The 26,782-nt window shown below is 44.5% G+C and overlaps 11 protein-coding genes across 11 annotated transcripts; 5 read left to right on the top strand and 6 right to left on the bottom strand.

Annotated features, from left to right (window-relative positions):
* Positions 1–109: 109 nt before the first annotated feature.
* L199_000072 (uncharacterized protein) lies at positions 110–1,758 on the bottom strand (the record flags this gene model as incomplete). The annotated part of the gene is made up of 6 exons (XM_064885845.1): positions 110–165; positions 233–365; positions 505–836; positions 1,049–1,202; positions 1,401–1,561; positions 1,713–1,758. The coding sequence occupies 6 exons, from the start codon at positions 1,756–1,758 to the stop codon at positions 110–112; spliced, it is 882 nt and encodes a 293-aa protein (XP_064741917.1).
* A 1,652-nt stretch (positions 1,759–3,410) lies between these two features.
* On the bottom strand, positions 3,411–4,466 carry L199_000071 (uncharacterized protein; the record flags this gene model as incomplete). The annotated part of the gene is made up of 4 exons (XM_064885844.1): positions 3,411–3,614; positions 3,790–3,995; positions 4,070–4,205; positions 4,395–4,466. 4 exons carry the CDS (start codon positions 4,464–4,466, stop codon positions 3,411–3,413), a joined length of 618 nt encoding a protein of 205 aa, XP_064741916.1.
* Positions 4,467–7,458: 2,992 nt separating this feature from the next.
* On the top strand, positions 7,459–7,893 carry L199_000070 (uncharacterized protein; the record flags this gene model as incomplete). The annotated part of the gene is made up of 1 exon (XM_064885843.1): positions 7,459–7,893. One exon carries the CDS (start codon positions 7,459–7,461, stop codon positions 7,891–7,893), a length of 435 nt encoding a protein of 144 aa, XP_064741915.1.
* A 479-nt stretch (positions 7,894–8,372) lies between these two features.
* Positions 8,373–9,092, top strand: L199_000069 (uncharacterized protein; the record flags this gene model as incomplete). Its single annotated transcript, XM_064885842.1, has 1 exon — positions 8,373–9,092. The coding sequence occupies one exon, from the start codon at positions 8,373–8,375 to the stop codon at positions 9,090–9,092; it is 720 nt and encodes a 239-aa protein (XP_064741914.1).
* Positions 9,093–9,275: 183 nt separating this feature from the next.
* Positions 9,276–12,689, bottom strand: L199_000068 (uncharacterized protein; the record flags this gene model as incomplete). The annotated part of the gene is made up of 13 exons (XM_064885841.1): positions 9,276–9,602; positions 9,664–9,897; positions 9,959–10,054; positions 10,138–10,415; positions 10,486–10,625; positions 10,713–10,809; positions 10,884–11,165; positions 11,237–11,365; positions 11,437–11,507; positions 11,563–11,801; positions 11,862–12,097; positions 12,151–12,501; positions 12,557–12,689. 13 exons carry the CDS (start codon positions 12,687–12,689, stop codon positions 9,276–9,278), a joined length of 2,613 nt encoding a protein of 870 aa, XP_064741913.1.
* Positions 12,690–13,088: 399 nt separating this feature from the next.
* Positions 13,089–15,410, top strand: L199_000067 (uncharacterized protein; the record flags this gene model as incomplete). Its single annotated transcript, XM_064885840.1, has 9 exons — positions 13,089–13,419; positions 13,481–13,705; positions 13,756–13,893; positions 13,962–14,350; positions 14,420–14,522; positions 14,598–14,869; positions 14,930–14,973; positions 15,053–15,202; positions 15,287–15,410. The coding sequence occupies 9 exons, from the start codon at positions 13,089–13,091 to the stop codon at positions 15,408–15,410; spliced, it is 1,776 nt and encodes a 591-aa protein (XP_064741912.1).
* Positions 15,411–15,838: 428 nt separating this feature from the next.
* Positions 15,839–17,190, bottom strand: L199_000066 (uncharacterized protein; the record flags this gene model as incomplete). The annotated part of the gene is made up of 6 exons (XM_064885839.1): positions 15,839–15,905; positions 15,976–16,102; positions 16,323–16,619; positions 16,728–16,836; positions 16,908–17,003; positions 17,089–17,190. The coding sequence occupies 6 exons, from the start codon at positions 17,188–17,190 to the stop codon at positions 15,839–15,841; spliced, it is 798 nt and encodes a 265-aa protein (XP_064741911.1).
* Positions 17,191–18,116: 926 nt separating this feature from the next.
* L199_000065 (uncharacterized protein) lies at positions 18,117–18,440 on the top strand (the record flags this gene model as incomplete). The annotated part of the gene is made up of 1 exon (XM_064885838.1): positions 18,117–18,440. One exon carries the CDS (start codon positions 18,117–18,119, stop codon positions 18,438–18,440), a length of 324 nt encoding a protein of 107 aa, XP_064741910.1.
* Positions 18,441–19,138: 698 nt separating this feature from the next.
* Positions 19,139–19,942, top strand: L199_000064 (uncharacterized protein; the record flags this gene model as incomplete). Its single annotated transcript, XM_064885837.1, has 1 exon — positions 19,139–19,942. One exon carries the CDS (start codon positions 19,139–19,141, stop codon positions 19,940–19,942), a length of 804 nt encoding a protein of 267 aa, XP_064741909.1.
* A 226-nt stretch (positions 19,943–20,168) lies between these two features.
* L199_000063 (diphthamide biosynthesis protein 2) lies at positions 20,169–22,333 on the bottom strand (the record flags this gene model as incomplete). The annotated part of the gene is made up of 8 exons (XM_064885836.1): positions 20,169–20,362; positions 20,438–20,593; positions 20,679–21,105; positions 21,173–21,426; positions 21,493–21,653; positions 21,751–21,828; positions 21,917–22,038; positions 22,151–22,333. 8 exons carry the CDS (start codon positions 22,331–22,333, stop codon positions 20,169–20,171), a joined length of 1,575 nt encoding a protein of 524 aa, XP_064741908.1.
* A 451-nt stretch (positions 22,334–22,784) lies between these two features.
* Positions 22,785–26,473, bottom strand: L199_000062 (uncharacterized protein; the record flags this gene model as incomplete). The annotated part of the gene is made up of 10 exons (XM_064885835.1): positions 22,785–23,093; positions 23,205–23,283; positions 23,358–23,744; positions 23,812–24,160; positions 24,217–24,347; positions 24,411–24,508; positions 24,565–24,593; positions 24,681–26,039; positions 26,099–26,185; positions 26,251–26,473. The coding sequence occupies 10 exons, from the start codon at positions 26,471–26,473 to the stop codon at positions 22,785–22,787; spliced, it is 3,051 nt and encodes a 1,016-aa protein (XP_064741907.1).
* Positions 26,474–26,782: the final 309 nt, after the last annotated feature.

Genomic DNA, 26,782 nt, shown 5'->3' with positions numbered 1-26,782 from the left:
GAGGTTGTTTGTACTTGAATCAACCATTTATTTACTTGTACCGATACTATGATATTCGAAAGCACTATATCAGCTGACACCTCAGGACAAAAGCATATCGAATGTTCACTTACGCAGCTTTGACGTAATCTGCGAAACTAACCATACAGATAGTTTGCCAGGCGCCTATGATCAGTTAGAGAACACAATCAGCTAAAGTCATTGCGCTGCTAACCGGCGAAGGTAGACTGACCTAAACCAATTCTAGGTGCTACACCTCTGTAAAGACCTTTGATACCGTTAGTCTTGTAGATGTAAGATAGGGTGTTGAGGACTGTCTTCTTAGCTGGTCGAGTCGGGTCTTGGGATTTTAGAGCGGATTGCATCTATAAGCCACAGTATGTCAGCATAATCCATCATTGAAAGCCAATTAGCAAATCAATGGTATGGTATGTCACATAGAGAGGAAGAGCAAGATAAACAGTAGGAGTTGAGAGAAACGATTTTGATGCAAGAATGACTCACTTCAACCCTTACAACTTCAATTGGTTGATTCCAAGTAGCCAAAGCACCACCAACAGTCGACGCAAGGATCTTATCTAAAGCACCCAATTTTTCACCTTCTTTTATACCCTTGATATTCCTAAGGGAAGCTTCGGCGAGACGAGCGAACCCGAATCTTGATCCCCAATTGGTGGCTTGACGTAAAGCAACGGCGTTAACACCCTTGTTGATACCAGCTATACCTTCCCGTTTGTAAATGTCCAAGAAGACTTTGAAAGTCGATTCGACGGGAGCACCAGCAGAGGCTTGCTTGTGTCGGGTTATCTCGACGGTCTTCATACACGTGCAGAAGCCTGCGGACCACCGAGCGATAGCCAGATTGGAAGTTGGTAGAAGAGTAGTGATGTTACGAGGTAGGCAGGGAAGATTTCAGGATGATAGTAAAAGGTGATGATGTGCGGAAAAACATGGCATGGAAAGAGATAGAGTATGAGCGATATGAGAGGTGACATTGAGTGGTCAGCACAACTATCCAGCCGTGATGTCCATAGGGGTATCCACTCACCCATCGTAGCATAAGCCTGAGCGACACCACCACCAATACCACCCAACATACCCGCCGCAGCAGGTGACACGCCGAAAGCTTTGATTGTGTATTTCTCAATTTCCGCTGAAGTGAAGATCAACACTCCTCCTTTGGTAGACGCTTCGATCCAGGCCTATAACGGAGCAGAGCGAGGTACATAGGTAGTATCGCAAACAGAAGTGAACATGAGGGGTCATGCAAGATCGAGGAGATGTGGGATATAGGTCGAGGCATGAGAAATGAGCGATAGTTTCATAGCAGAAAAAGGACATCATCTCATCAGCTCATGTTTTTCTCTCTTCATATAATAATCAACAACCCATCCACTCACCCAAGGGATCAAACCCTGATAAAACCCTTTGATCCCACCTCTCGACCATACAGTTGCGAAAGCCTGACCCATAGTCTGTGATCTATTCGCTGCCATCTGAGTCTTGAGTACTTCCAGAGGTTGACCGAGGGTGGTCACCTCGAACATGTTCATGGTGGCACCTATTCACCGAAGGGTCAGTATCCATAGCTCCAAGACGAGGTAATGCAAACCAGAAGCAGGGTGTCATTAAACAATTTCGGAAAGCTAGATAAATACCATCCCCTTCTCTATGTTGATTGTAATAGGAAGGCAAGAAGAGACCCGACTTACCAACGGCGATGTTGGACCACGAGAAACCTTTTTCCATAGGAGCCATTTTGAGAGAGTATCGTTGGAGTTGGGTATAGAAAGAGAGAGAGGTACAGGCAATAGAGCCGAGATAGGTATCTGGATATGGAAGAAATACAATATGAAGAGATGAGAAATCCTCTTGAAAGATGGAGAGAGATCGATGCATCCAATACTCGCACCGTTGCATCCCCATTCGACACGAAATTATCATGACACGACAATCAAATGGGGAAGATAACACCCATTAAACCCTGGATGGTGAAACGGGTCCCCACCTCCCCAAATCTAATCGACCATTTGATCCCGCTAATCAACCCTGTTGTCCAATAAGTGAGCTTGTAATTGCACTGAGAACGGCATAACCGAGCGGGCATAACGGGACTACCGGGTGGTAGTAACAATTCAAAAGTATTGCTCTTAGAGCCAACACGATACAGCAGATCATGCTCATGCAGACCTCATAAGATCATGCCCGACATCTATCATCTACCTCGGAGATCTCTGTTGCTTTCGACTTGATCCCACAGTAGCCAAAACGAAGGATGTATAGCGGCTCATAGCTACTCCCTGCCATACTGAGTAATGTCCATGTCCCTAACATTCATCAATGGAGAGGAAGAGGATACTCGTTATACCCTTAAAGTCATTCCAAAGTGCCAAGTGAGTCTTGCATTGCACATTCACTGTATTCAATGAGGAGAAAAATGATGGTTCGGGCTGCATGTGAGAGATATATATCCCTCGATACGTATTATCTAAAAGAGGACGTCCAGCGACCTCTATGATGAATTGACGATTGAAAGCTATTGACCAGTATGAGTTCTGACTTACGCGGGGTGTTTTTTGACGATCCCCCTATTGATTTTTTTCATTAAGCAGTCTATTCATCTAACATGCATCGAAGAGCAATATTCAAAGAAGGATAATAGACTGTTTTCAGCATTTCCACTGCATTGAAAATAAGAGTAAAAGTAGGAATAATTCTAATCTTCCCCGCCAATCATCCAGGATCTATCTATGTACCTGACACTGTGAATGGCTTGATCTTTCATAGCTCAGTCAAAACACCTCCCACCCAAGTAAGGTATGTTCTAAGTAGTCCGTACAAGTGTTATATACTTTCAAATCAGTCTCATTGGATTAACATTTGCGATTCGATCCGCATTTTCAAGAGTTCACCTAGCAGTGTACAGTACCTCAACCCAGAAATGATAAATCGAATCGATAAACAGGCTCTTCTAGTTAGACAAGGTTAGACACCTTACTGGGTATTTGTGAGTTCACTCAGACTGATACCGGCTGGTATTGCCCATATACACGTGAGAGCTGCTGGGAAACAGCAGATCAAACGTTAATATGGGTGATAATGATCCTTCATATCACTCTGCCCAATGAAATCCACTGGAGGGGACGAGACTTGTCAGGTTCAGTCCCGCTCCATTGTTCGACGATCAGTATCCAACAATCAGTAACAACCCAACGATATGACATGTACTCGTAACCATTCCATCCGATCCGATGTGCCGAAGTGTCAAAACGTGAGAAAAGAAAGATTGTGCATGGTTCCCACTACTACCATCAATACAAATTTCCCTTACATGCCATGCACCAGCATCCATCCCTAGGAAAATTGCATCATCCAAACAAAAACCAATTGATCTAATGTCGGTTAATTGTTTATTTTTGTTTCTCGGCAGCTTCCTTCTCTCTGAGTCTCTTTTGTCTTTGTCCCTCGTTTCGTTGAGCGGCACGGGCGAGTCGGAGAGTGACGAAGGCGTCGGTGGATTTCTCCTCGTCGGTGATGGCTCGAGGAGCTTCGGCGGTGTAAGAGGCGGGGAGAGGGATGGCTTCTCGGGTGAGGTGAGCGGTAAGGTCTTCACCCTGCAACGAGAAAACAGCATCAGTGAATGTCCAATGTGCAAATGAAAATAAGAAATTGTGTTGTGGATGAGAAGGAAGTCAATGTATGTATAGATCAAGTATTGAGGATGATGGAATAAACAAAAAAAAAAAGAACAAAAAGAATGCCGCTGTAGCTCCATTCCCATTTACTCACTTGAGCATCACCAGCCTTAGGTTTACCTTGTTTTCTAGGGAAGACGACCAATCTAGTCTTGTACTCCTTCAATCTGTCGACGTTGAGCGATTGTCCTTCCTCGGACTTGGATCGTCTTCGGTGGTCAACAACGATACCGAGACCTTTAGCTTCCTTCTTTCTGATACCGGCGAGTTTCAATTCGGATAAAGTGAATCCTCGTCCCTCTACACATACGACACCAGAATCATCAGTATACATTTCCTCCACATATACACAAACAACGATGAAGATCACCCACCCCTGATTCGGATGTTGTATCGTTGAGTGGGACATCGAACGGCAGGTCTAAGTCTTTGAAGGGGTTGAGCACCGGTAGCAAGAGCCTTCTTGGATCTTGCGACTCTTCTAGACTTCTTTTTACCGGGTTGGTCGAACTGTTATATAGCACACAATATGTTAGCTATATGTTATTTCCAAAATCTACGCTCAATCCATCTCCCGTACACCATAACTTCAACTCTCATCCATATCTATCCAGCGATCCTTTCGCATCTCTTGATCCTTTTCCATGATAGCATCGTCCCACTCTCAATCCCAGACGCAGCCTAGAAACAATCACTAACCCAGGTCTTGACCCGTCTTTGCCAATCCTTGTGGAAGTGGTTCTTTTGCAATTGGTTGTTGTGCTTGACCATTTTGACGGATTACTACAATACGCAGGGCAAGGTGTTAGTGAAAGTGGTTGCGAGAAAGGTGATGAACGATGATACACACCTAGGTCAGAGCTGACTTGATGGATGAAGAAGAAGAGTAAGAGGAGCTACGAAATAGCGAAATTGACCCAAACAGCAAAATTGCACAAACCGACAGTGAGTGAGAGTGTGAGTGTGAGGGGTATGCTACGGTGAGATTGGCTATGGTGGAGTTCAAAGACCAAAGACTATCGGCAATTTCGTTTTCACCAAACGCCGATTATCCAACATTTACTGTGGCATCCTTCTCCTCTTGTACTGTATGTCGGTGACCCACTTAAGACTCGCATCTCCAAAGTTTGGTCTGGTGCTTGCAGCAAGCATGCATGGATGGGTTCAAACAAATTTCGATGTTGATTCTATTTCTCTTTCTTCTCTTCAACAAACGCTTAATAAGTAAGTCATCCTATGCCTATGCCCATGCCTATACCCTCATATCACCTCCTATCCATGAACCTCATGCACCTTCCCGCTGCCTGTATAACCACAAAGAATTGAACTGACATATATATCTTGTCTGTAGAATCTACACAAAAGCACCGACTCTCCCTTTCAACCCTATACTCCTTGCGGATCCTTATCACCTGATAAGTCGTATCCCGAGGTGATATAGCGAAATACCCATCCGGGTTCAATGGAATAGTCGGCCGTCATTATAGTAGAAGAGATTGATTAAAAAAATCAAACGCGAATTGGGTGGACCGTTTTTCTGATCTAGTGAAGAAGGGTCCAAATCTTGTTTGACATTCATACTCAGTATGCATTATGCTCATTTTGTTTTATTTTCTTTCCGGTCGACCATATTTTCTAACAACTTGACTCAAACAATGAAGATAGACTCCTCCATATTTTGGCAGAAATCACGAATGCCTATCCACACAATAGGTCATACTTATCTCTACTGACTAGAATTCCCTTCTCACATCCTTTGTCAGATCTAACCGTCTTTTTCAGTCTGATACACTCTGTTCACGTATACATCACCTGGCACCAAATCAGTATCATCGCTTGACAGTCCTTTGTATACCAGTATATGAACCTCGATGGAAGGTAGAGTAGACTTGCTCACAAAACAGAATTGCATTAGGTGAATGATGATTTTTGGGATAGATCTTTACTAGACTTTACCTTATAATCCCTATCAAAGTTACTTTATCTTTGTCGTTCTTCCCTTTTCCCATCCAGTTGATTCACTTAAACAAATTTTACCATATCTTCTACTAACACATCTACAACTAACTCTCATAAGTAAGCTCATTGCTCCATCAAAGAATGGCTCACAACCTCACGGCTGACACTTGTCGACTTCTACCAAGAAGGAATGACCGATTCAGAGTAACGGCCAGTCGACCTGGTGAACCACCCGTATCGGTAGACATTGATCTTAGGGATCTCCTATATTTCAATCAAGCCAACACAAATTCGAACAGAGACTCGGCAAGTGGTAAAAAATCAGAGTGAATAGCAAAATTCTCGCTTACAATATGTATCCACCTTACATTTATACAAAATACATCTACACCAACACACAACATAGGGACTAAGTACCCACACACTCTATAGTCACTCAGCCTCAAGGAACCTGACAATCTCCCGTCTTTCCTCCTTACCCTCCGCGGTCCCGTGCCACCGAGCCAACCAAGAGATTTTCCGCTAAGCCATGATCAAAAGCTAGTCGTATCGGGTTTAATCGAATCTCACAAACGTAAAGAAGCACTCCAATCCGAAAGCAGGTCTGAAAAATGGATACACCGCAGTGTAGCTATCGCTTCGATGGTGATAGCTTGCGGTTCGGCCTATATTGTGTTAAGTAATGAAAATCGTCTAGAATTCCTAAAAAGGGAGAACAAGATTTTGAAAGATACGGTTCAGGTGTATAACGACACGTTGAATGAGGTTAGGACGATGTGTCCTGAAATGAGTGTAGAGAGTTATATTACGGATCATAATCATAAAGGGGAGGAGGGAGGGATGGATGAGGTTGTTGTTAGTGTACGTGAATAGATGAAGAATCAGATATGATTTTGGGATATGGATATGGAAATGGATTATGGGTTTAGATTCTTATTATTATCTGGATTTTTTACCGTTGATACTTGTCTATGAGACAAGTATTGATGACTTTCCTATCATATGTCAGCTAAAATCGTCGGATGTTCAATTCTTGATCGGTAAATGGCTCTCACTTATGATAATCAAGTGTCGCTAGACTCAAACAAAGAAACGGAACAGAATATCGTCAGAATGTCAAGTAACGGACCATGAACACACCACACCGGTATGAGTATCTCAAGACCTCTTGGTACTGCTCGGCAGCAATAAGGACCTCGATGATAAAGGAGGCTGACCTCGACCCATACCTGGCTGGACCTGGGGATTACAGTAGTTCTCCAAATACTGTAGCGTCGGAAAGTGTATTCTCACTTTCTTCGACATTGAACATTCGCTCACCTCCTTTGAGCGTTACCATTCCGGTACTCATCAATCACATCTCCTGTTCATTCGGTTCAGATACATGGCAAGTAGAGAGAAGATATATATATATATACTTTAATGAGACTTACTGGCGACATACTATTGTAAATCTCACTCGCCACTCTCCCCAATCTTGCGAAGTTATCAAATTCAGTTCTCATATCTTTTCTCCTTAGCAAGCCCTATTTACCTTCTCCCTTGGCGAAATTGCACTACATCAATACCCACACTCAAACTCTCGTCTCGCCATGTCTTCAAGCACATTGACTCCGCACACCATTCCAACTCCAGAAACGACTTCTCAGACCCTTCCAGCGTGTTTGACCACACTCTCTTAAACCAATTCAACTCTAAACTAGAAACAGAGTACCTATTACGAACCAAGTCCAAGCGCAATAAGCCCCACTCTCATTCTCACAAGAAGAAGTTTGAAGAGCGACATCCAAAAGCATTTAACGCTATGTTCATTGGATCCACCGTATTGTTAGCAGGAACATGGGGTTATTGCATGTACGAACTAGTCAACAACTACGATTCAAGATCTGAGGGATTATCTGCTGGATGTAATTCCACGTCTGTATGGAATAAGATGAGGATGTATGAAGAGTATATTGAAGGTATGAAAGAGGATCATCCGGATTGGGATATAACTGTACCGGATGTAGATGATGAAGAGTCTAATGAAAAAGGAAAGAGAAGTTTGTGGAAGGTCGGGGATGTGGATACGATTGTTGAAGACATTCTGTCTTCTACGATGGCTGGGGACGGGGACGAGAATGGCAATGGCCAGTTTGACATGGTATGGACAGATCCTAGGAAGACTGAAGGAGATGAAATGTCTTTGGGATTGAGTGAGGGCGAAGGATCAAAGATTCCTATTGTGTTTACAGCATGAACGGCTAGAAAGTGAAAGAATTATGAGAAGTAGCTTGGTTAGTTAGTCCAGTGTGAGTGCAACGGGATCCTGAATTTTCCTTGTCTGATTCTGATTGCAAACTCATATCATCCTAAAATCGATGAAGTAAATTATCTCATTCTCGTGAGATTCCAGTGTGGCGGGTACTATACTTTACTGTACATGGGACAGCACGACCTACAGTATTCGTACTATACATGTTTCACGAAGACGTTCCTTTGATTTCAGCGGAAGTCCTCTCACTCATCCTTTCATGTGATGTGACATACAGTAAATACTGAACAGTATTGCGAATCGATTCAACTCATCATATATGTGAGCTAATAAATCTTGATCGACTCTTGAAAATAATATACAGTATACAGGATACAGTATATCACCATATCGCATTCACCTATCACAATCACAATTCATCTAATACCTTCCATCTTTCCAGTATCAACACACCCATACCAAACATGCAATCTATCCCTCTGGACAACATGACTACAAATTCTCAACGACAAAGTCAACCAATAATTCAAGCAAGCTATCAACTTCACGATTCCACCAAATCCAATTCGAAATGTTATTATACCGAATCTTACGATCCTTCTTCTCATCGGTCCACATACGATTTCAACTGGTCTTTACCTTACTCCTTCTGGAACGACAAGAAAAATCTCCCCTTTCCTGTGGAATTTACGGCTTTCGGCCAAGAAAGACATACGAGATATACATTCATCGCTAGCTTCTCGGAACGTAAGCCCACGACCGGCCAAAAGATCCTATATGGTACGGTCGCTGCGACCGCTCTGCTCGGTCTGGGGACATTGGGATACACAACTTACGAAGCGAGGCATCAAGCTGAGCTCAAGTGGCAATCTCAAGATCTAAATGTAGCCTATGAGAATCTCATCAACGAGCTGAGAGAGGATCACCCAGATTGGGAGATACCTACTATGAGAGTTTCGAAGAGGAGTGAAGATGGAACTGAATGGAAGGTCCAAGCTTCGGAGCACAATAGTATTGAAAGTGAAGATGGAAATGGAAGTGAGAGAGAGACTTATTCGATCGAGAATGCCGATGAGGTGGTGGCGAGTATTCTGAGTAGATCGAATGATGGTAATTCGGGTGTGCCCCAGTTGATCCTGACGAGGATTGATTCGAACAAGGTCTCTAAGTCTTTCGTAGCTTAGCAACCTTATTTCAGTATCGACAGCCATCGACATGGTTAGTAGCCTCGCCATAGAGTGTTCGATCAGTGATGTCAATATAATCATTTTTTTTGTAGATAGTAACTACACAGTCATATGATAACTCGGTGGTTCGATCGCGCATACTGTATCTCAAGGGAAAGTGTATAATCCCTATGCGCTACGCTACAGGACATTCCCTAACACTCTCCTACCAACATCTAAACCACTCTTCACCACCTCCTTCTCCCTCTCTCCCAGATCTTGTATAGCCTCGGCAAACTTCTTCTGTCCCCTTTCCAAGACATATAACCATCCACCCGCTAATTCAGTATTCGACAAAGTCTTCTCAAACTTCTCTTCGACAGTCTCTTCGTCAAACTCTGTCTCTGGGTCAAATGACTTGGGTAAAGTGAATATCGGTGAGACTGTATGTATAGATAGGAACATGTGGATAAGGAATGTGATGAGGAAACCGAGCAGAGGAGTAGAGAGGGTCGTAAAATCGATTGCCTACAACAATTAGATCAGCGTTTCTGCAATTCGTTCCTCACAGGTAGACAAGAATGCTCACTTTGAATACAGTCAGATCCATCCCGCCTCTTCCCACTACGTATCCTATAGCTTTGGATATATTTTCCTGTCTCTGTTTCTTTTTCTGTATCTTGAGTTTGGTTGATTCGCCAGAACCGGATTCCAATTCACGTATGAAATCCCAAAGAGCGTATTGAAGGGTGAATCGATGGTCGTACGAGTTCGAGCACAGGTTGGACAGGATGAGGGTGTAGTAAGGGTTATATGTTTTCTCCTGTTTGGTATACTCATATAAGACACAGGCCTGATCATAAATCTATAAACGTCTCACTCACCAGCCCACAGCAGTGCAAGGCGACTCTGACGAACTCCCTCTGTTGCACATCACTCAGCTTCAAGGCATTCAACCTATCGCAGGCGTGCACGTAATCCTGTATATCACCGCATCTATCAGCCTCCCCTTCGCACATTTTCTATCTTGTTCTGATGATTATGAGAGATATGTTTCACTCACTTCAGAAGTCATCAAAACCACAAACACCCCTCTTCGAACATCAGTGTTCATACCCTGTTTTCTAGCCAACTCCAACAAAGCTTCTTCGTCCGTTACATCTTCTTCACCTTTCACCTTCTTGTTCTTCTCCGAGATAGATGATGAAGTAGATGCTAAGGCTTGTTCCCTCTCCACTAAGGGATTTCCAGACCAACCAGCGCCAACTAACCACCATTTACCTTTTTTGTCTGCTGATAGCAGATCGGATAGTGAGACTCTCAATGGCTCATACGCAAGCACTGAAACATAATTACATCAATAATCAGCAATTTGCGAGACGGTAGAGTGACGTCCAATAGCGTCACTCACGCCGCCGCTTCTTTCCTAGACCTGACAAGAACTTCTTCATCCTCGTTGCAGCTTCATTACCACCTTCTGAGTTCTGAGTTGATTTGATCTTCCCGTTTTTGACGTTCGTCAGAGTCTCAACCATAAACCTGGCTCTTGCACTAGCACGGAAGTCCAATGATCAACTTTTCAGATTCTGAAAGAAATTCTACAATACATGATCGTTGTATAAAGGGTAAATCACTCACGTCATAGACTTTTCTTTGCCTTTTGTCCTCTCCTGCACCAGATTGACAATATCTTTCAAAGAAGCAGGATCGTCGGTCCGCAATTGAGCACCAGAACCTATGTTCATACACAAACTGCTGGTGAGCTACTCGAGGAGACTCAATCAGAATGCAGCTGAGTATCTTACTCACATCTCAATACCTTCAACAGCCCTTCTGTTGCTCGTTCACTCATCACTTCTTTTCCTTCTTTCTCGTTACCGGCTTCTAAGAAACCCTTGATCAGATCGTATATCAATTTAGATCCTATTACCTGAGCGTTGTACAATTCCGCTATAAGCGTTAATAAGTTGAGAGCCTCTTTGGACCCATCGGGAGTTTCGTATATATTGGCCTCGAGCTTGGTCTCATTGGTTGAGGAACCGGTGAGAGCGGACTGATATCGCATGATGAGTGTATGAACGAAATGGGCACCTAGAGAAGACCGATCGGTGTCAGCGGTGGATACATAAATGTTGTCACAGCCAATAGAATGTGTGACATACCGAATTCCATCCCTATGACTCTATGTAAAGCTCCCACCAACGTCGCATAAAGCACAACAAACGAGTCGAGTAAATTCGCTTTATTCGATATCATCTGTATGATTAGATTGGTTAAGGTTGTGGAAACGTCTGAGCAAGTCGGGTTGCTCCCATGTAAGCTTTACTGAGCTTGTGTGAAAGGCCGCAGCATTGAAACTTACCATTTCTACTATGTCCTCTATATAACGATTCTATTTCACCTAAAATACTCTCAAGATTTGCTTCACTCAATCTGACCATCTGCGTGTCAGCGATTATTCACAATGTAAGATAAACAGAAGACTGACTTGTTCAGCAGACCTTGCGCTTTCCTCTCCAATTTGATCAACTCTTCAGCTTTCTGCTTGTTGCCTTTAGCATTCTCTTCTAATTGGGCTGCCCGTAAATGTGGTGGAACGTATTTGGTGGGAGCTGCAGAATTACTAGTGGTGTCACCAATACTGGCAGCCGGAACTGTCGCATTATCTTCTGGTTGTTTGACATCGTCCTCAACGCCAGGTTCATCTTCTGACGTTTCTCCATCAAGCTATATCGATCAAGAAAATCAGCAGCTAGTCTGGGTCCGGAGATTGCTAAAATGACTGACATCTACATTTTCATTCGATTCACCGTCCTCATCTACTTCGCTCCCCTCATCGTCTTCTTCTTCATCGTCCTCTTCACTCGTATCGTCGTCCTCGTCTAGACTATCCAGATCCATCATATCCTCCTTATCGCTATCATCATTGTCTTCATCATCCTGCTCCAAGTCACTCTCATCCTCCCCATCTCTCTTCAATCCCATCCCTCCGGGTCCAACGACATCCGCAAAATCCAGTAAGTCTGTACTCAGATCGGTAAGCATACACTCGACCATATTCCAGGAGTTCACATACCATCCAAACCATCATCGTCAATCTCCTTGCCCTTTCCTTTCTCCTTTTTCAGAATATATTCCAACCATTCAATCTCTTGATCCTCCTGATCTCCGACCATCTCATCTGGTAATCTCAATTCAGGTAATTTCTTCTTTTTCTTCTTAGGTAGTTCCTCGTCTTTCATAGGTTTAGTCCTAGCCTTCTTAGCAGGTCGAGGAGCAGGTTCTTCGTCCTCCTCCTCGTCTTCTGCATCAGATGGGGAAGGCGGTGGTCTGCCTCTCATCTGAGTAGACGGACCGGCTCGTCGGTCTTCTCGAGTATCTCTTCGATCATCATGATGTCGGAATCCACCCCTTCTCGACTTTGATCCTGCACATACCATTCAGCGCGCTGCCTCATACGATCGATATCGGGATGTACATACCGTATTTCGTATCTACCTGTTCTCTGAGCTCGGCAGGTAACTTGGGTCCTCCTCTCCCGCCTCTGGGACCACCTCTAAATCCTCCTCTGCCTCTTTGAGCATGTCCGTTGCCTCTATTCCTGAATGGAGGCATATTATTGGGATGCTTTCCAATCTGATAGGTCTTATTAATGGTTAAAATAGGTCTATATCATACTTCTGTAGCATCTTTGTTTTGAACATTTCTTCCTTTTGCACTTTCAACTTTTCTCGGTGGCAAATGACCAGGAACGAAGATTCACACGTGGCCAATCACGTGATATGAGTGCTACGCGTACTTGATGTACGTTGAAGAAAGACAAAAAGATAGACATGAATAGAAATAACATATTCCATTCATTCACTCTCTTACAGGACACCCAACAGACATAGACACATATAGACAGTCGGAAGCGCAACATCTTGGGCGAATGTAGTCTGCGAAGGCGTCAATCCACCCGCATTTGTCCCATCGTCGAAGAATAAGCTCTCAAGGAGCTACCCTCAATCAAGGATGACCACCGAAATCACCCCATCCAAGATACCAGTACCCATCAACAAGCGATCTTCCATCTCACTCCCATCAACGAATCAGGTCCAACAGTCCCTGTCCAATAACTCGGTATCTTCTCAAGCGACACAGCAGTCGAGAAGTCAATCTCCTCTGAATGTCAACGGGTCAAACGCCAAGACGGGTAGATCAAGTCCAGCACTCACAAATCAACAGAGACGATGGAGTCTGCTGAGCGGTGGTCAAGGTCCAAGCAGGAAGACGAGCTTCAGTGAGACCACAGGTATGAATACGAATTTATCGAGTAGTACAAGCTATGACTCCAATGATCCAGGTAAGCTGTGTTGTGCACTCGCTTCGAAGCTCAAGCTTATACTGACGATACTATGGAATAGTCCAAATCAAAGCTCAAATTGCCATCCTACAATCATCCCTTCTAAATGCCCAACAACGCTTGGTAGACGTACAAAATGGAAATACATCTTCGTTACCCTTGACACCCATTGATGGACTATCGAACTTACCTGAAGTCGAAGTTGAGGTTGATCCGGATGAATTGAGAGATAGATTGTTGGATGAGAATGATGAGGGTGGTAGAGACTCACCGCTTGATCCTGAACGTGAGTTCATATCAGCTGATATCTGGTACACAAGCTGACGCCTGTCACAGCGCCAACAGGTATCAATACGATCAATGGTAAACCGCGATTAAACGGTTTACCTCATTCGAATCCATCTTTCGATCTTAGAAGTAGAGCTGTCACTCCTGCTAGGCCGACCGGCACTAAATTACCTGATGGAAGAAGTCGTGCGTATCCAATTGCAAAATGTCCTAGTAGGACAACAGCCCTTGCTGATTTTAGTCGCTCGACACAGGAATCCCGCAAGCAGTCGTAGCCGGTTCAGCGGCTCTTCATCCCACTCCTCCGCCCGCTTCACCCGCTCGACCACATACCTCTCCTCCATCACCCATCAACCTGCCTGATAGGGAAAAGAACCTAAGATCGCCATTCTTAGCTCCAGAATCGCCTCAGCCGCCGTCACCATACGGCAGCGGTCGTCCTCCCTCGTCACTTGGCGTAGGAGGCGAAAGCAGACTCAGTCCCAGTCCAGCTGGTTCCAGGCGGGCTTCAGGTGGACCTAACGACAAGTCCTCTGCGAGTACACGGGTGATAGATGGATTGCAGACTGAATTGATCAATACGAGAGGGCATTTGGAGAGGGTCAAGCAGGAGGTCAGGAGCGCTCAAAGAGTTATAGGATCGGTGAGAAACACTTTGACAGCTTAATGATGGTCTATTGAGTAGACGGAAAGCTGATTGATTGACGTCTAGTTGACAAGACAAACTGAGGATCTGAAAGAGACAAGGGAAAGGATGCGAGTGGAATGTGAAGGTCTAAATAACGTTATAGCAAGGAAAGAACGCTTATTACAAGGTCAGCTAACTTCCTATCTCGTTCGTAGACCGTTGGGGAAGATTTGAGCTGATGAGTTGTAACTCTGTCGTGCAGAGGTATTGGAAAGAGCTCGAACAGCCGAATCATCATTATCGCAACATCAGTCTACGCGTAAAGCCTTGGAGCAAAGTACCAAAAAATCATTATCGCACATGACCTCCCAATTGACCGAAGCTCAAGCGGGACAAGCTAAAGCTGAAAGAGAGTGCGTGGCGCTGAGGGAAAGCGTGAAGAGTTTGAGGGATGTATGGGCAAGGGAAGTTAAGAGTGTGAGGGATGAGTGGAAGAAAGGTGAAGAGAAAGGCAAAAAGGAGAGGGAAGAGGCTGTAAGCTGTCATCTTGAACTTATCCATAGTATCTATTTGCTGATCGCAAGGTAACTATAGAGACAGAAACATCTCGCGCTAGTCAAATTAGTTCAATCACAATCGTAAGTCGTCCCATCGACAGGTCTGTTTTGGTTCATCCAACCTCAACTGACTTTTTGAATTTGTTCTCCGATTACTCAGAGCCGATAGAGCAGCCATACAGAACCTCGCTGAAAAAGCTACCAAGGAATCCGCACTGGCTACAGAAGCGTTTGAAGCTCAGATTGCTCGGTTGAGACTGGAGATTGATCAGAGTAGTGAAGAAAGTAGAAGCGCTAAATCCCAAGCTGAGTAAGTGTCATACTACAATAGTCGAACTTGCTAATCTATAGTCATACTACACATTTGCTGACAATATATCCGTGCGCTCTGTAGAGAATTGGCCATCGAACTGGTCAGACTGAGACGTTTGATGAGAGAACCCAGACGAGGTAGTCTCGAGGATGCCGCTGTAATATCTAGTAACGATATTGCCGGACTAGTGAACGACGATAAGTGAATCAAACCACACGATTGACTCACCATGTGTCGATGATGTGAGTAGTAGAGGACAGGTAGGAGTACCGAATTAAATGCGGAATTGAGTTTAAGAATCGGCGTTTAGACATACCCTTTCTCGAGATACCATGCTTAAACACATATACCACCCTTGTAAATAAACATATATACTCCACTATCTTGTATACAGGACAATCGCCTTCATCTTACCTCTTTGTGCATATTTGTTGATCCTTTCTTGCTTTGTAGATTAATGTAAATGTAGCTACAGTAATGCATATTCTATCCGGAGTCATCATAACATATGTATGGGTGGTATGAGTATCATTGCTGGATATAATTGATATGTTCTCCCTCTTTGAAGACTTCCACTAGATGTTGTAGATTTGCGCGATAGCATGAACACATAGGCAGTCCTCATAAGGAAAACTATGCCCTTCGCTCTTGCTTGGCAGCTTTCTTCTGTTTATCAGCTTTAGCTTTGGCTTGATCGGCTCTGCAAACAATCTATCATTAGCCTGTTGCTTTTCACGGTCATTACAATAATCTAAAGGTTAATCACCCACCTTTGTTTATCCAATGCAGCCTTATCTCGATCCCTCTTCTGCTGAGAGGCAGATTTCTGGGCTTCCCTCTCCATTTGAGCTCGGTAGGCTACTTTCTCTCGATTGAGATTGGGTGCTAGCAAGTCGACTATGATAAGCAAGGTGTCAGCTCGGACAGTCCTCATTGGCTTGAATCCATTGTCGTTTGGGTGAGGAGCAGTCCCTCTTCTCTCCGGTCGTCCATTAGACCCTCACTGTATTGCACCAGTATCTTGACCTTGTCTCTTTTTCATGAATCCCCTTTCAAATTCTCTCTCGAACAATTTACCCTTGACAACTCGTTACAAGGATCCGTCACCTCCACTCACTTTCCTGCTGTTTCCTATACTTCTTCTTCTTCCCATCCAACCTCAAGGCATCCTCAATCATTTTCTTCCTCTCCTCAGCAGCTTTCTTCTCGTCATTGCCCCCTCCACCTGCCTTCGCAGGGGCGTTCGGATCTCTGTCGCCATTAGCAGCGAGGGCAGCTCGTACTTCATCTTCTGACGCATCTACATAGGCATATTGACGGAGGAGAGCCTTCTTCTGAGCGGCTTTTAGTTCTTCCGGAGTGAGCGTAGAGAGAATATCGGTGGGTTTGGTAGGTGGTGGAGTGGGTGATTTTTCTGCGAAAGTAGGGACAGGAGTGACATCGTCAGTCTACATTTTGACTTATTACTTACATACATATGCATGCAGATAAGTAGGGAGACGTTGGGAGAGTGGTGACTCACCTTCCTCTTCTTTCTCCCTCAAGCGCTCTTCTTCCTCCACCTTCAATCTTTCCTGCTCATCTATCACTTTACCTAGCATCTCATCAACACCTTCTTCAGGTAATACACCCTATACAGCCCTCATACATAAGCTTACATTACCAATCACACATGATGGTAGCTAGCTTGTCTGTTACTCACCCCATCAACAACACCTTCCAACATCCCTTTAACACCTTCCAGCTTTTCATCCCTCTCCAATCCTTCTTCCTCTACGAATCTAGCCATCATCTCCACCTACCACCAAGTTATGAGTCAGTAGACACTTCTCTGATCCATACTTGACTTTCAGACGTGGTCTACCGGGAGAAACCCCACTCACATCATCCTGAGGGACGGTCAGGAATAAACCCGATAATTGCTCAGTTATGTATCTTTCTAATGCCTGAGCGGAAGACTCGGCTTCGTCTGCGGATGATGACATTATGCACAGATACTGACGGAACAGTGGTAGATGTAGAGCAGGATTAATCGGCCAGCTGAAACGCTTGGATGGGAGATATCAATATGACCAGTTTGCAGAGGTAGTCGGCAAGAAAGCATCAATCAATCAGTTCGTTTCGAATCCTCAGATGCTCGAGAGTGAGTGTGGCATCAACCGCAGTAAGTGGCAATTAAAGCTAGCGCAACAATAATATCTTATATTCAGCGACTGCATTTCCCGTTACTGTGACTTTGCGCAAGCACTTGATAGAGAATCTACAGCTTAAAGTATGTGCAAGCACCTTTGAAAGGTCCACTTGCCACTCCTATCTTGGTGGGAGCCGAATGGGAAATTACTTCACCGATATTGTGCGAAGTGGAAACGAAGTTGGGAGAGGTTGATTGATCAGTGGAAGACTTGTTGTCGATGGAGCCTGCAAGACAATGATGATGATACAGCGTCAAATGGCCAGTATCTGAGGGCCAATATCCAAATGACTCTTCCTCAAGAACGAACTTCATTGTTGGCATCTTGTCTTAACACCGTACCTAAATATGTCTGAAGATAAATCCAGGAACAGGATGGAGGATAATACATCGGGTCCCAAGAGCTGGACATCCTCTCCGGCAAGCTTTGGAAGCATTTCCAAGGGTAGAGGTGATTGGTACAGAGGCAAAAGCAATCAATCATCATGGAGTGGCAACGCCGCTGGCACAGGATACAAAGCGAGTTCGAAGCAGGATTGGAAACGTAGCAAAGATTGGCGCAAGAGGGAGAAGGAACCAGGTCCGTCCTCTGAACCACCTCGAAAGAGATATACCCTTGACGTGGAACCTTTCGAGTGCAATCTCAATCAAGGAGAAATAGCTTCAGACTCAATCTCTATTCAAATACGAAAAGAAGTGATCAAATCCTTATCTACCGTTATGCCTTACTCGGATACTTTCGATCGAAGACCATGGTTCAAACCTCTCGACGAGGACAGAAGGAAAGCGCTAATCCACAAGGCGGCAGAGCAAGATATGATCAACCTCAAAGATATTTTAGCTAGAAATATCGGTGATGAAGATGCCATAAAAACGTTTGTGGAAAAAGAGAATCCAAGCTGGAGTGGCATTTTCAATTTTCACGATAAGAATCAAACGATCTATGCTACTTGGTCAGCTAAGAATGACAGTAGGGGAGTGATCTGTTCTGATAAAGGGAGTGAGGTAAGAGGTGATCTGTCAGTAGTGTCTCCGGACCCTTGAGCTTTGAGTATAATGCCCATCCGTCAGTACAAATCTTCGGCAGGATCTGAAGCTTCATCAAAACTTCTTCCGATGTTCTACTCAGATGACAATGATGCATGTGGTTTAGCCGAAATGGATAACATCCCTGTACAGACTTCTGAAGTACTATCACGTCTTCAGTTAGACTACATACAGGTATATCTGAACATATTGTTGGGAGTATTATACGTCACCTATTCTTTCCATTTTCCTCCTACTTCCTTTGACGATCAGGAAAACCTGTATTTTCCTTTGAATCGAGCTTCCTTTATCCTCCACCAGCCTTCAGCCCTGGACCCCATCTGGCTGGAACATTCATATCTTTCTTTTCATCTTTTACCTCCTTGTATGGAAAAAAGAAGGACACGATCTTCTCTTAAAGGTTTTCAAGAGAGCGTGACTCGTTGTGAGATCATCGAAAATAGTATATGAAGACCACCTCATTGTTCGTAACAATAGTACTGACTGGAAGCCTCATCCACAAGATTCACTGATTATCTTCTGTTGTTGTTGAGATTGTCTGTTGTATTTGGGACATCATCAATCCTCTTCGAATAGGATCTATCTATCGTCTCAATGTAAGTCATCAACGGAGTTCTTGAACTACATGGACAGTATATCTGACTGAACAATTTGATATTTTCCTAGTCCAGTCCTATCCCGAATATTGTACAAGCATGTCATTCTTCGGTCCAACCATATCTCCCGACGGTTTATTCGTGACTTATCATCCTATCCATCCCCCTTCTCATCCATGTTCATGTTATTACCACGATACACAAGTCGGATTCGATGATGGTGATCCTCTACGTCCCGATCCAGGGACTCCCACACCATGTCTACCACCACCAGGTCCATGTCCTAGACCTAGTCCACCTGGAGATGAGAACCCCATTTCCCATTCCCGAGGTAGGCCAGGGAGACCTATAAGTCCAAGACCATGTATACCTCCCCACGGTCCATGTCCTGGTCCGATCCCACCTTCCGAGCGGGAGCGCAGCCATACCTACAACAATCCTTCAATTCCTATATCTCATTCAGCTCAACAAGGTCTACCAATCGCATATCCCAACTCTCCTCCAAGGTATACACCAAACTCACCACCATTATACAAACCCCTCCCATCCCCTAGCGAAGGCACACTTCTGCTAGCTCCTCCACCAAGTTTCCTCGCTTCAACTTGCCCATATGTCCATTCAGCTAATCCATCCGAACTACCTACTCATTCATGTCCTCACTGTTATTCTCATTCCGGTCCCCAGCCACAGACGGCAGATACGGTGGATTGGATGGTAGCGCTATTGATCATCTTGAACCTATTCGTATGGGGTGCAGTAGCCTGGGGTTATATCTGTGAATATACAGATGGGGATTTTCAATGGGGTGATTTGGTGGGTAGCTGTGTAGGCGGACAAGGTGCTGCGGGATGGGGGAAGATCTGTCAGGGAGAGGAATGTAGATGGGCTTTCGTAGATTGTTGATTACCGTTCAGTATTCCACTTCAATACTGTATACTGCTTTTTCTCAATATGTATATGTACATGTACATTCTTTATTGGTATCTCTTCGTTCGACATCCCACTCAGCTGTGTATGTATATATGTCGTTCCTCGTGTATTCCTAGTTGTTATTAGGCAATTATCTTTTTTTTCTTCCATGGTTTGACCGTCACTCCATGCATGAGGTACAATATATGACATACAATCGTTATTTCTCCTCAGTATACCCTCTAGCCACTCCGCTCCTACCTTCCTCCAACAAACTAGGTTCATCCATCCCATACCTAGGTTCCAATCCTCTAAACTCTCTGGAAGCTAGGAAATTGCTTCCTGCAGATTCCAATTTGGCCAAGGTGAAATTCTGATTTCGTAGTGTCAGAGATTGTATACCTTCTGAGGGGACTACAAGTTGCACTTCGATCAGCTCCATATGCAGAATTTCCTACCAATGGCACGATTTCATTCGAAATCACTTACTCTCTGTCGAATCTGTCGCTCCATGGAATGTCTTCTTAGTACGCATCTTTCCAGTGATCAAGGAAAATTCAGGTCCTTCATCATCGTCTTCATCCTCATTGCCGTTCTGTACACCATTCCTTTTGGGTGTTTCAGCAGAATTACGCTCTTGAGCCTCTATCCGAAAAAAATCCCCAAGATGAAAATCAGCTTCACATATCATATATCTCACAATAATACCAAGAACACCGAATATACTCACCTTCCAATACCTTGCCCAGATCCAAAGTCCATTTCTCAGGCTGCCAACTTCCCCCTTCTCCCTGAAGAGCCAACTCAAGTTCCCAAGGCGTAATAATCGGTCTGAGAAAATCTTTCGAGTTGTCTACCAACCCGCCCTCATTGCATCCAACCAGAACGAAACATTCAATCTCAGCGAAATTGGCAAGTTTCGCAGGATTCAGCCTGCCGACCGATAGAGTATACGATTTCTTCTTGGCTTTTCGGAGATCCGAACGGAGTTGATGTAATAATGGTTGAGAGGATGATAAGCCGATGTTCGATACGATTAGTCCGAAGATGTCGGCACTCATCGCTTGGTGCAGGGCGAATAGACGACGCTGGAGGAGTCGGGACGTTCGACGATGCAGGGAGAGGACGGATGATGATGAAGGGGAGTAAAGGTATAGCTAACAAATGGCAGAATTAATAGATATTTGCGTATGGTGCAAGGGCGTATCCAATGTCAGCGCTCACAGGATTATTAGCATAACTCATTTGAAGGTTGATACTACTTCTACCTTCTTCACCGATATACCAAATTGTGCAATCTGACATATCGACCCCTTTGGGTGGTACGATGGATCTCAGAGCAGGAGCTTTCCCCTTCCCTTTGGTATCCGGATCTGACGAAGGGAGGGGAACAGACGACGAGGAGGTGGGTGGTTTATGGATGGTTGCGAAATTGATGGGATGAGAGGTGGTTTTGGTGAACGTTTCCTGTATCTCATCTGCATTGTCCATCCATGTTAGCACCTTACGACAGCGAGATTGATGGACTAGGACACGACACTTACCCGCTAGCCAGTCGAACGATACATCCCAGACTATGACCACACCCTTCTTCCCACCTTCGTCACTTAGTTCTTCTTTACTAGCTTCCGAGAAATGCTCGGCAGCGTGGGTAATGTCCAATTTCCGTCGAGGGAAGACGTAGAAGACAGGTAATGCGTCAGTCCTGCAGTGTTTCACAGTTCATCAAGTAAGCTATATGTCCATAATGATTCAAACAGATTTGTTGTGAATTGATTGACAGTGGTCTGCGTTGAACTTACGGAGTCAGACATGCATGTCCGTAATGTACCAAGAAATCAGCTGGGAGATGAAGACAGCTCAATACGTCTGGGCAACAACTGAGTCCAATCAACAAGTCAGCTCTCATCTCATGCTTTCAAGGTAAGGGTGAAAATCCCATCGTATAATGTCGGGAGTACCACTCACTTTCCATAAGTACTATCAGCGAGAACATAAGCTTGAGCACCTGTATGTTGGATCTTCATCTGTATTGATCGAAAAACTTGTACTGAGGAAGGTAAAAGTTCATCTGGAAATTGGAGACCGATCTGATCACGAGGTAAATAGCATCAATGAATGTACTTTACACTCTATTCTCAACAAGACCCTATGTAGCACACAAATCGATCCAGAGTATGAGTGAAATGTCAATGAACTCACAGTCTTGTAACCACCTTCCAAGATCCGCCTAACGGTCTCATTAACTTCGAAAGCCTCTTCTATACTTATCCCTTCATTCTCATCTCCCATAGAGCTAGGTCCAGCTCTAGCTGATTCAGCTATACTTTCTAGTTCCGGGTGGACTAAGGCATGTTCAGCGGGTGTTGAGAATGCGTCTGACATGTTGAGCTCGATGTGATGTTTTCGTTTGAAAATATGATCCTTTCTGATCCTTTGGTTCCAAAGATTACTCCCTTGACCAACTTGCTTTGTCTACTGGACTCAGGTGTAGTATCAATTAAGGATCTACCGGTGACTCTATAAGGGTCAAACGTTGAAATCATCATCCTAGCATTGGTCATCATCACTACCAACTTTTTTCGAAAACATGTTCAAAACATCGGAAATCACCGCGTGGGCTGATGTGTCACGTGACAGGACATCCAGTAATCAGTAATCCCGTTAATCAGTCAAGAATGGATAGAGAGAGAGAGAGATCCATGCATTGTACAACCATCTCACAACATGACAAGACGTCCATGATAATTACAACGATAGAAATGAGGAACAACAGAAATCCAAGCAATGCAATATGTAATATGTGTCAGTAATAATGAAAAAAAAATCCTCTCATTTACTTCTTCTCCCACCGCCCTTCAGATCCACCTTCATCCCCGCTCTCAAACCTCATTTCGTCCTCCTTCTCCCACCCTTCCTCCTCTTCATCCTTCATCACCGACAACTCATCTTCTCCTACTTCCACGAACTCGCCATCTGCGCCTCTCTCATACTCCTCCTTGACCTTCTTAGCTCGCTTTTGGGCTAATTCGTTGGATTTCCGTTTCTTCTTCACTTTCTCAATTTGCTGGGTACTTGCGATTTTCTCTTTGACCCGACAGACTTCTACGGGAATTCCAGATGATAGTAGGACGTCGATCCATACCTGATATCACATATGATTAGTGTCATGTCATGTTCTTTGAATAGCTCGCGTCTTGATTGGCTCGTGGCAATCTTCATCCACAATGATGATCAGTCGAAGAAATGAACTCACCTTCTGAGTTTCAGATAAACTATCCCCGGGACCTTTAACTTCCACGAACCTAGCTTCTTTCTTCTCGTGATTCCACACACTACACACATCTTTCCCATCAGCGACTTGATCAACTATTCACTCATGGTGTTAGTAGACGAAACTTTCACTCACATTAAATCAGGTACACCCGAACTCCGATGTCTATACTCCTCCGCTAACATCCTACACACACCCGACATCGCCTCTCCACCAATACATTCCAATATCTCCCTCAAATCATCTGCGCTATACTCCCAATTGACTCCGACTGCCCAAGTTTCTCTGGGTCTTTCTCTTTCGTCTACTTCGCTTAACATATCTAAAGCAGCGGAGGTACTACTCATTTCTTCTAATCTCTGTTCGATTGCAGCTGATCGGGATGGTGCGAACGTATCTTCACCTAGGTCCAAGGGTGCAGTCTGATAAGGAGTTTCGAACGCTCCTGGTAAAGGCGAGAAGAGGATAGGCCACATGAGTAAGGTGAATAACGTCGTAAGGATGGATGACTCCGAGTGGAATCTGAATACAATCAAATCAGCTCTTGAATCATTTTCTGCGGTTACAGAAGTATACAAGACACGCTCACCCTTTATATCCTTTATCTTCCCACCATTCCAAGACCCAACCTTCCACCGTCACTTCTCCTTCTCTACCTAACCATACGGATTTTCCCGTCTGTTGCAATCCCATCCCCCCACCTGCTCGAAGCTCCTCTTCACCCATCCCCAAACTAGCTTCTCTATCACCCCTTACACTCTCCGAAGCAGATCTCGCACGATACCTTGGCGCTCCCATATTCTCCATTACTCTTGGTGCAATCAGTTCACGCGTTTCGCATTTATTCAGTGACGCATAAGAGATATGCCTCTCGTCGGAAGGTAAGTTGAGTTTGTTTTCCAAACGGGTCAAGCGTCGAGATAATGCTGGACGGTATACTGAATTTCACGAGTAAGCTCAGACTTTTTACGCAAACGGTAGGTGGGGAGCTTACTCATGTGTGTATCTTCATCTAGTAGTGCATCGATACATGTTTGAGTAGCTTCGCGAAGTTTCTCTTCTTTCTCCTCGGGAGTGGCGTTATAGTGATTCATCAAGACTAGGGCGAGCCGGTCGTACCAAGCGCTACAATGTGGTGATCATTTCATGAGTGAAAATCGATCATCAGTAGAACACTAATCGACTCACCCTCTCTTGCTCCTCCTCCATCTCCGCTGAGCCAACAGGGCTTTCAAGACCATACATTCCGTATCGTACTCGTGCAATATCCCTAACGCAGTCGCTCCCTATTACCAATATCAGCTTGACTCGCAACAAAAGAAACACTCAGAAATGAGCTGACCTTGTATACGATCCTAGTCAATACATGACCTAGCAAGATAATCATCAGTCAGCGTAACGTTCAATTATCTCACGATGTTGTATGTGAAATCGTCCTGAACCGGAACGCCGACCCACCAGTCTTGAACCTATCCCCCACCAGTCCTCCTTTTTCTTTTCCATAATCCACTTGATCCGCTCCTTGTCCACGTACAAGTTCCAACCAAGTACTCCAAACTCCTTCCCAAATCTTCTTAACGATCTTCGCTCCCTCCGTCCTGCTAATCATCGGTTTATTGTTTATTCCGAATCCAGGGACAAATTGTTTTCTCTGTTCCTGCCAGTTCTCACCTAACGCATCTGAGACTTTTGTCTCCCACCCTACGGCTCTTTCCCATATCAGCAATTCATCCCTTGACGACCAGATGAACGATCTGGTAGGTGAGCCATAATTGGGATAACGACGTTTATGTGAAGTGACGAGGATAGAAGGTAACATCAGACTTGATCCACCAGATGTTAATGGTGGTGTTCGTGAGAAAATCAGGTTGACTCGTGAGATTAGAGAATGAAGTTCTGAAGAAAGTTGAATAGCGGAATGACCGAGGAACGGTAAGAGTTGATTAATCAATAATGATTCGGAAGTAATTCTGGTGGTAGAAGGAGAGAATGGTAAGGTAGCTTGTTTGGATTTATCGGCGAGTTTGCTTTTACCCTTTACAGGGGTAAAGCTGAGTACTGTCTGTTTCTTGGCCATTCCCCTTAAAGCGTTGATAGTTGTTTCTCGAGTGATCAACGATAAAGGTGGGATTTTCTTACTTTTAGCAATCTTCTTTAGATCTTCAGCAGATATACAAGTCATTATATCATCTAAGCCTAAGTCCTTTTCTGATCTACCAAGACATATTATTGGCGGAGGGTGTTGAGGCGTTAGAGAGAATTCTTCCATCAGAGGTGTTTTCGTACCTGACCCTAAGGATGAAGAAGATGTTGACGAAGTATTTGATACGGATCTACTTCTAGCCAATATCGATGGTGGAGGAGAATGAATCTCTGAACCATCATCATCAATTTCCACTCTACCCACTTTCGATGCCCACAAACTTTCTTTTAGGGCTTCAGCTAATTCCGGATCTGCTTTTTCTTCCTCTAAAGTCAGACCTGATGAGAGGGATGACCAAGGTTTGAGCTTCTTCGAACAGGTAGAAGGCAATTTACCTTTGGATTTGGCTGATAGCGGAGTGGGATACGATTTGGTTGGTGCCAAAGGCGATTTGGAACTACTTGCAACAGGTATGGGTTCGTCGTTGTTTATGATAGAAGGCTCAGAATCAATGATGTCTTGAGAGATCGATAATGGTTTAGATAATATCTTCACAGCTCGCTGAACACCTTCTTCGCCTAGTTCTGCAGAATAGGCATTGACAAGTGAAGAGTATGGGTGGATCTTGCATGGTCTTCGGAGTAGTAATCGAGTAAGGAGATAATGAGGTTCGTCTAATCGAAGTGTTCATGAGCATGAATTAATTGAAATGATCATGGAGAGCGAAGCTTACAAGCTAGATCTAAGATATACTTGAGTACCCATAATTCCCTGGCGGTGAACAGATATGACTCGGACTCCAAGACGGTGTTGATCATTTCTGTACGCCTTACCCGTCAGTGCGATCCGCGCCACCCATGTCACAGAGCAGATCAGAATACTCACCGTCAAAAAGCTTCACATACATTGAAATCCTACCTTCTTCTTCCGTGATATGAGCCTCATTCTTCCCCTTTCTCGGACTCGGACCAGGTCCCCCCTTAGCAGTGAGCTTGTACCCATCTTCTTCTGTGTCCGGAGAAGGAGTCGGACTAGGGGTGATAGGAAAGTTGCCGGAAGAAGGGAGCGGAGGTAAGGTGAACGAGGGAGGGGGTGGAGAAGAGTTCATCGTGCTAGCCTTTCCAAGAAGAGCTCCTGCTCTTCCGTCAAGGAGGAGGACGATAAGCCAAGACCCGATGCGAGAAGATGGTGCTATACTTGCAAGTGAGAGATCCAGTGACTCACTTCTCTCACCCTTTCGTGCAAATGATTTCATCTCATCACGACCCGACGCGAAGAAAAGTCAAAAACACGAGAGTCATGAGCCTGACATTCCGTACAATCACATGGCCTTCTATCCAATCTGATTCCGCCTGAGAAGGAATTCGGATATCAGCCTCACTGCATGGTAGAATCCCACTTCCTCCAATCCTGATGC

This window comes from Kwoniella botswanensis, chromosome 1, assembly GCF_036426115.1.
Source record: "Kwoniella botswanensis chromosome 1, complete sequence".
Taxonomy (NCBI): domain Eukaryota; kingdom Fungi; phylum Basidiomycota; class Tremellomycetes; order Tremellales; family Cryptococcaceae; genus Kwoniella; species Kwoniella botswanensis.
The sequence above is the reverse complement of the archived record's forward strand: the minus strand, read 5'-3'. Positions and strand labels throughout refer to the sequence as shown.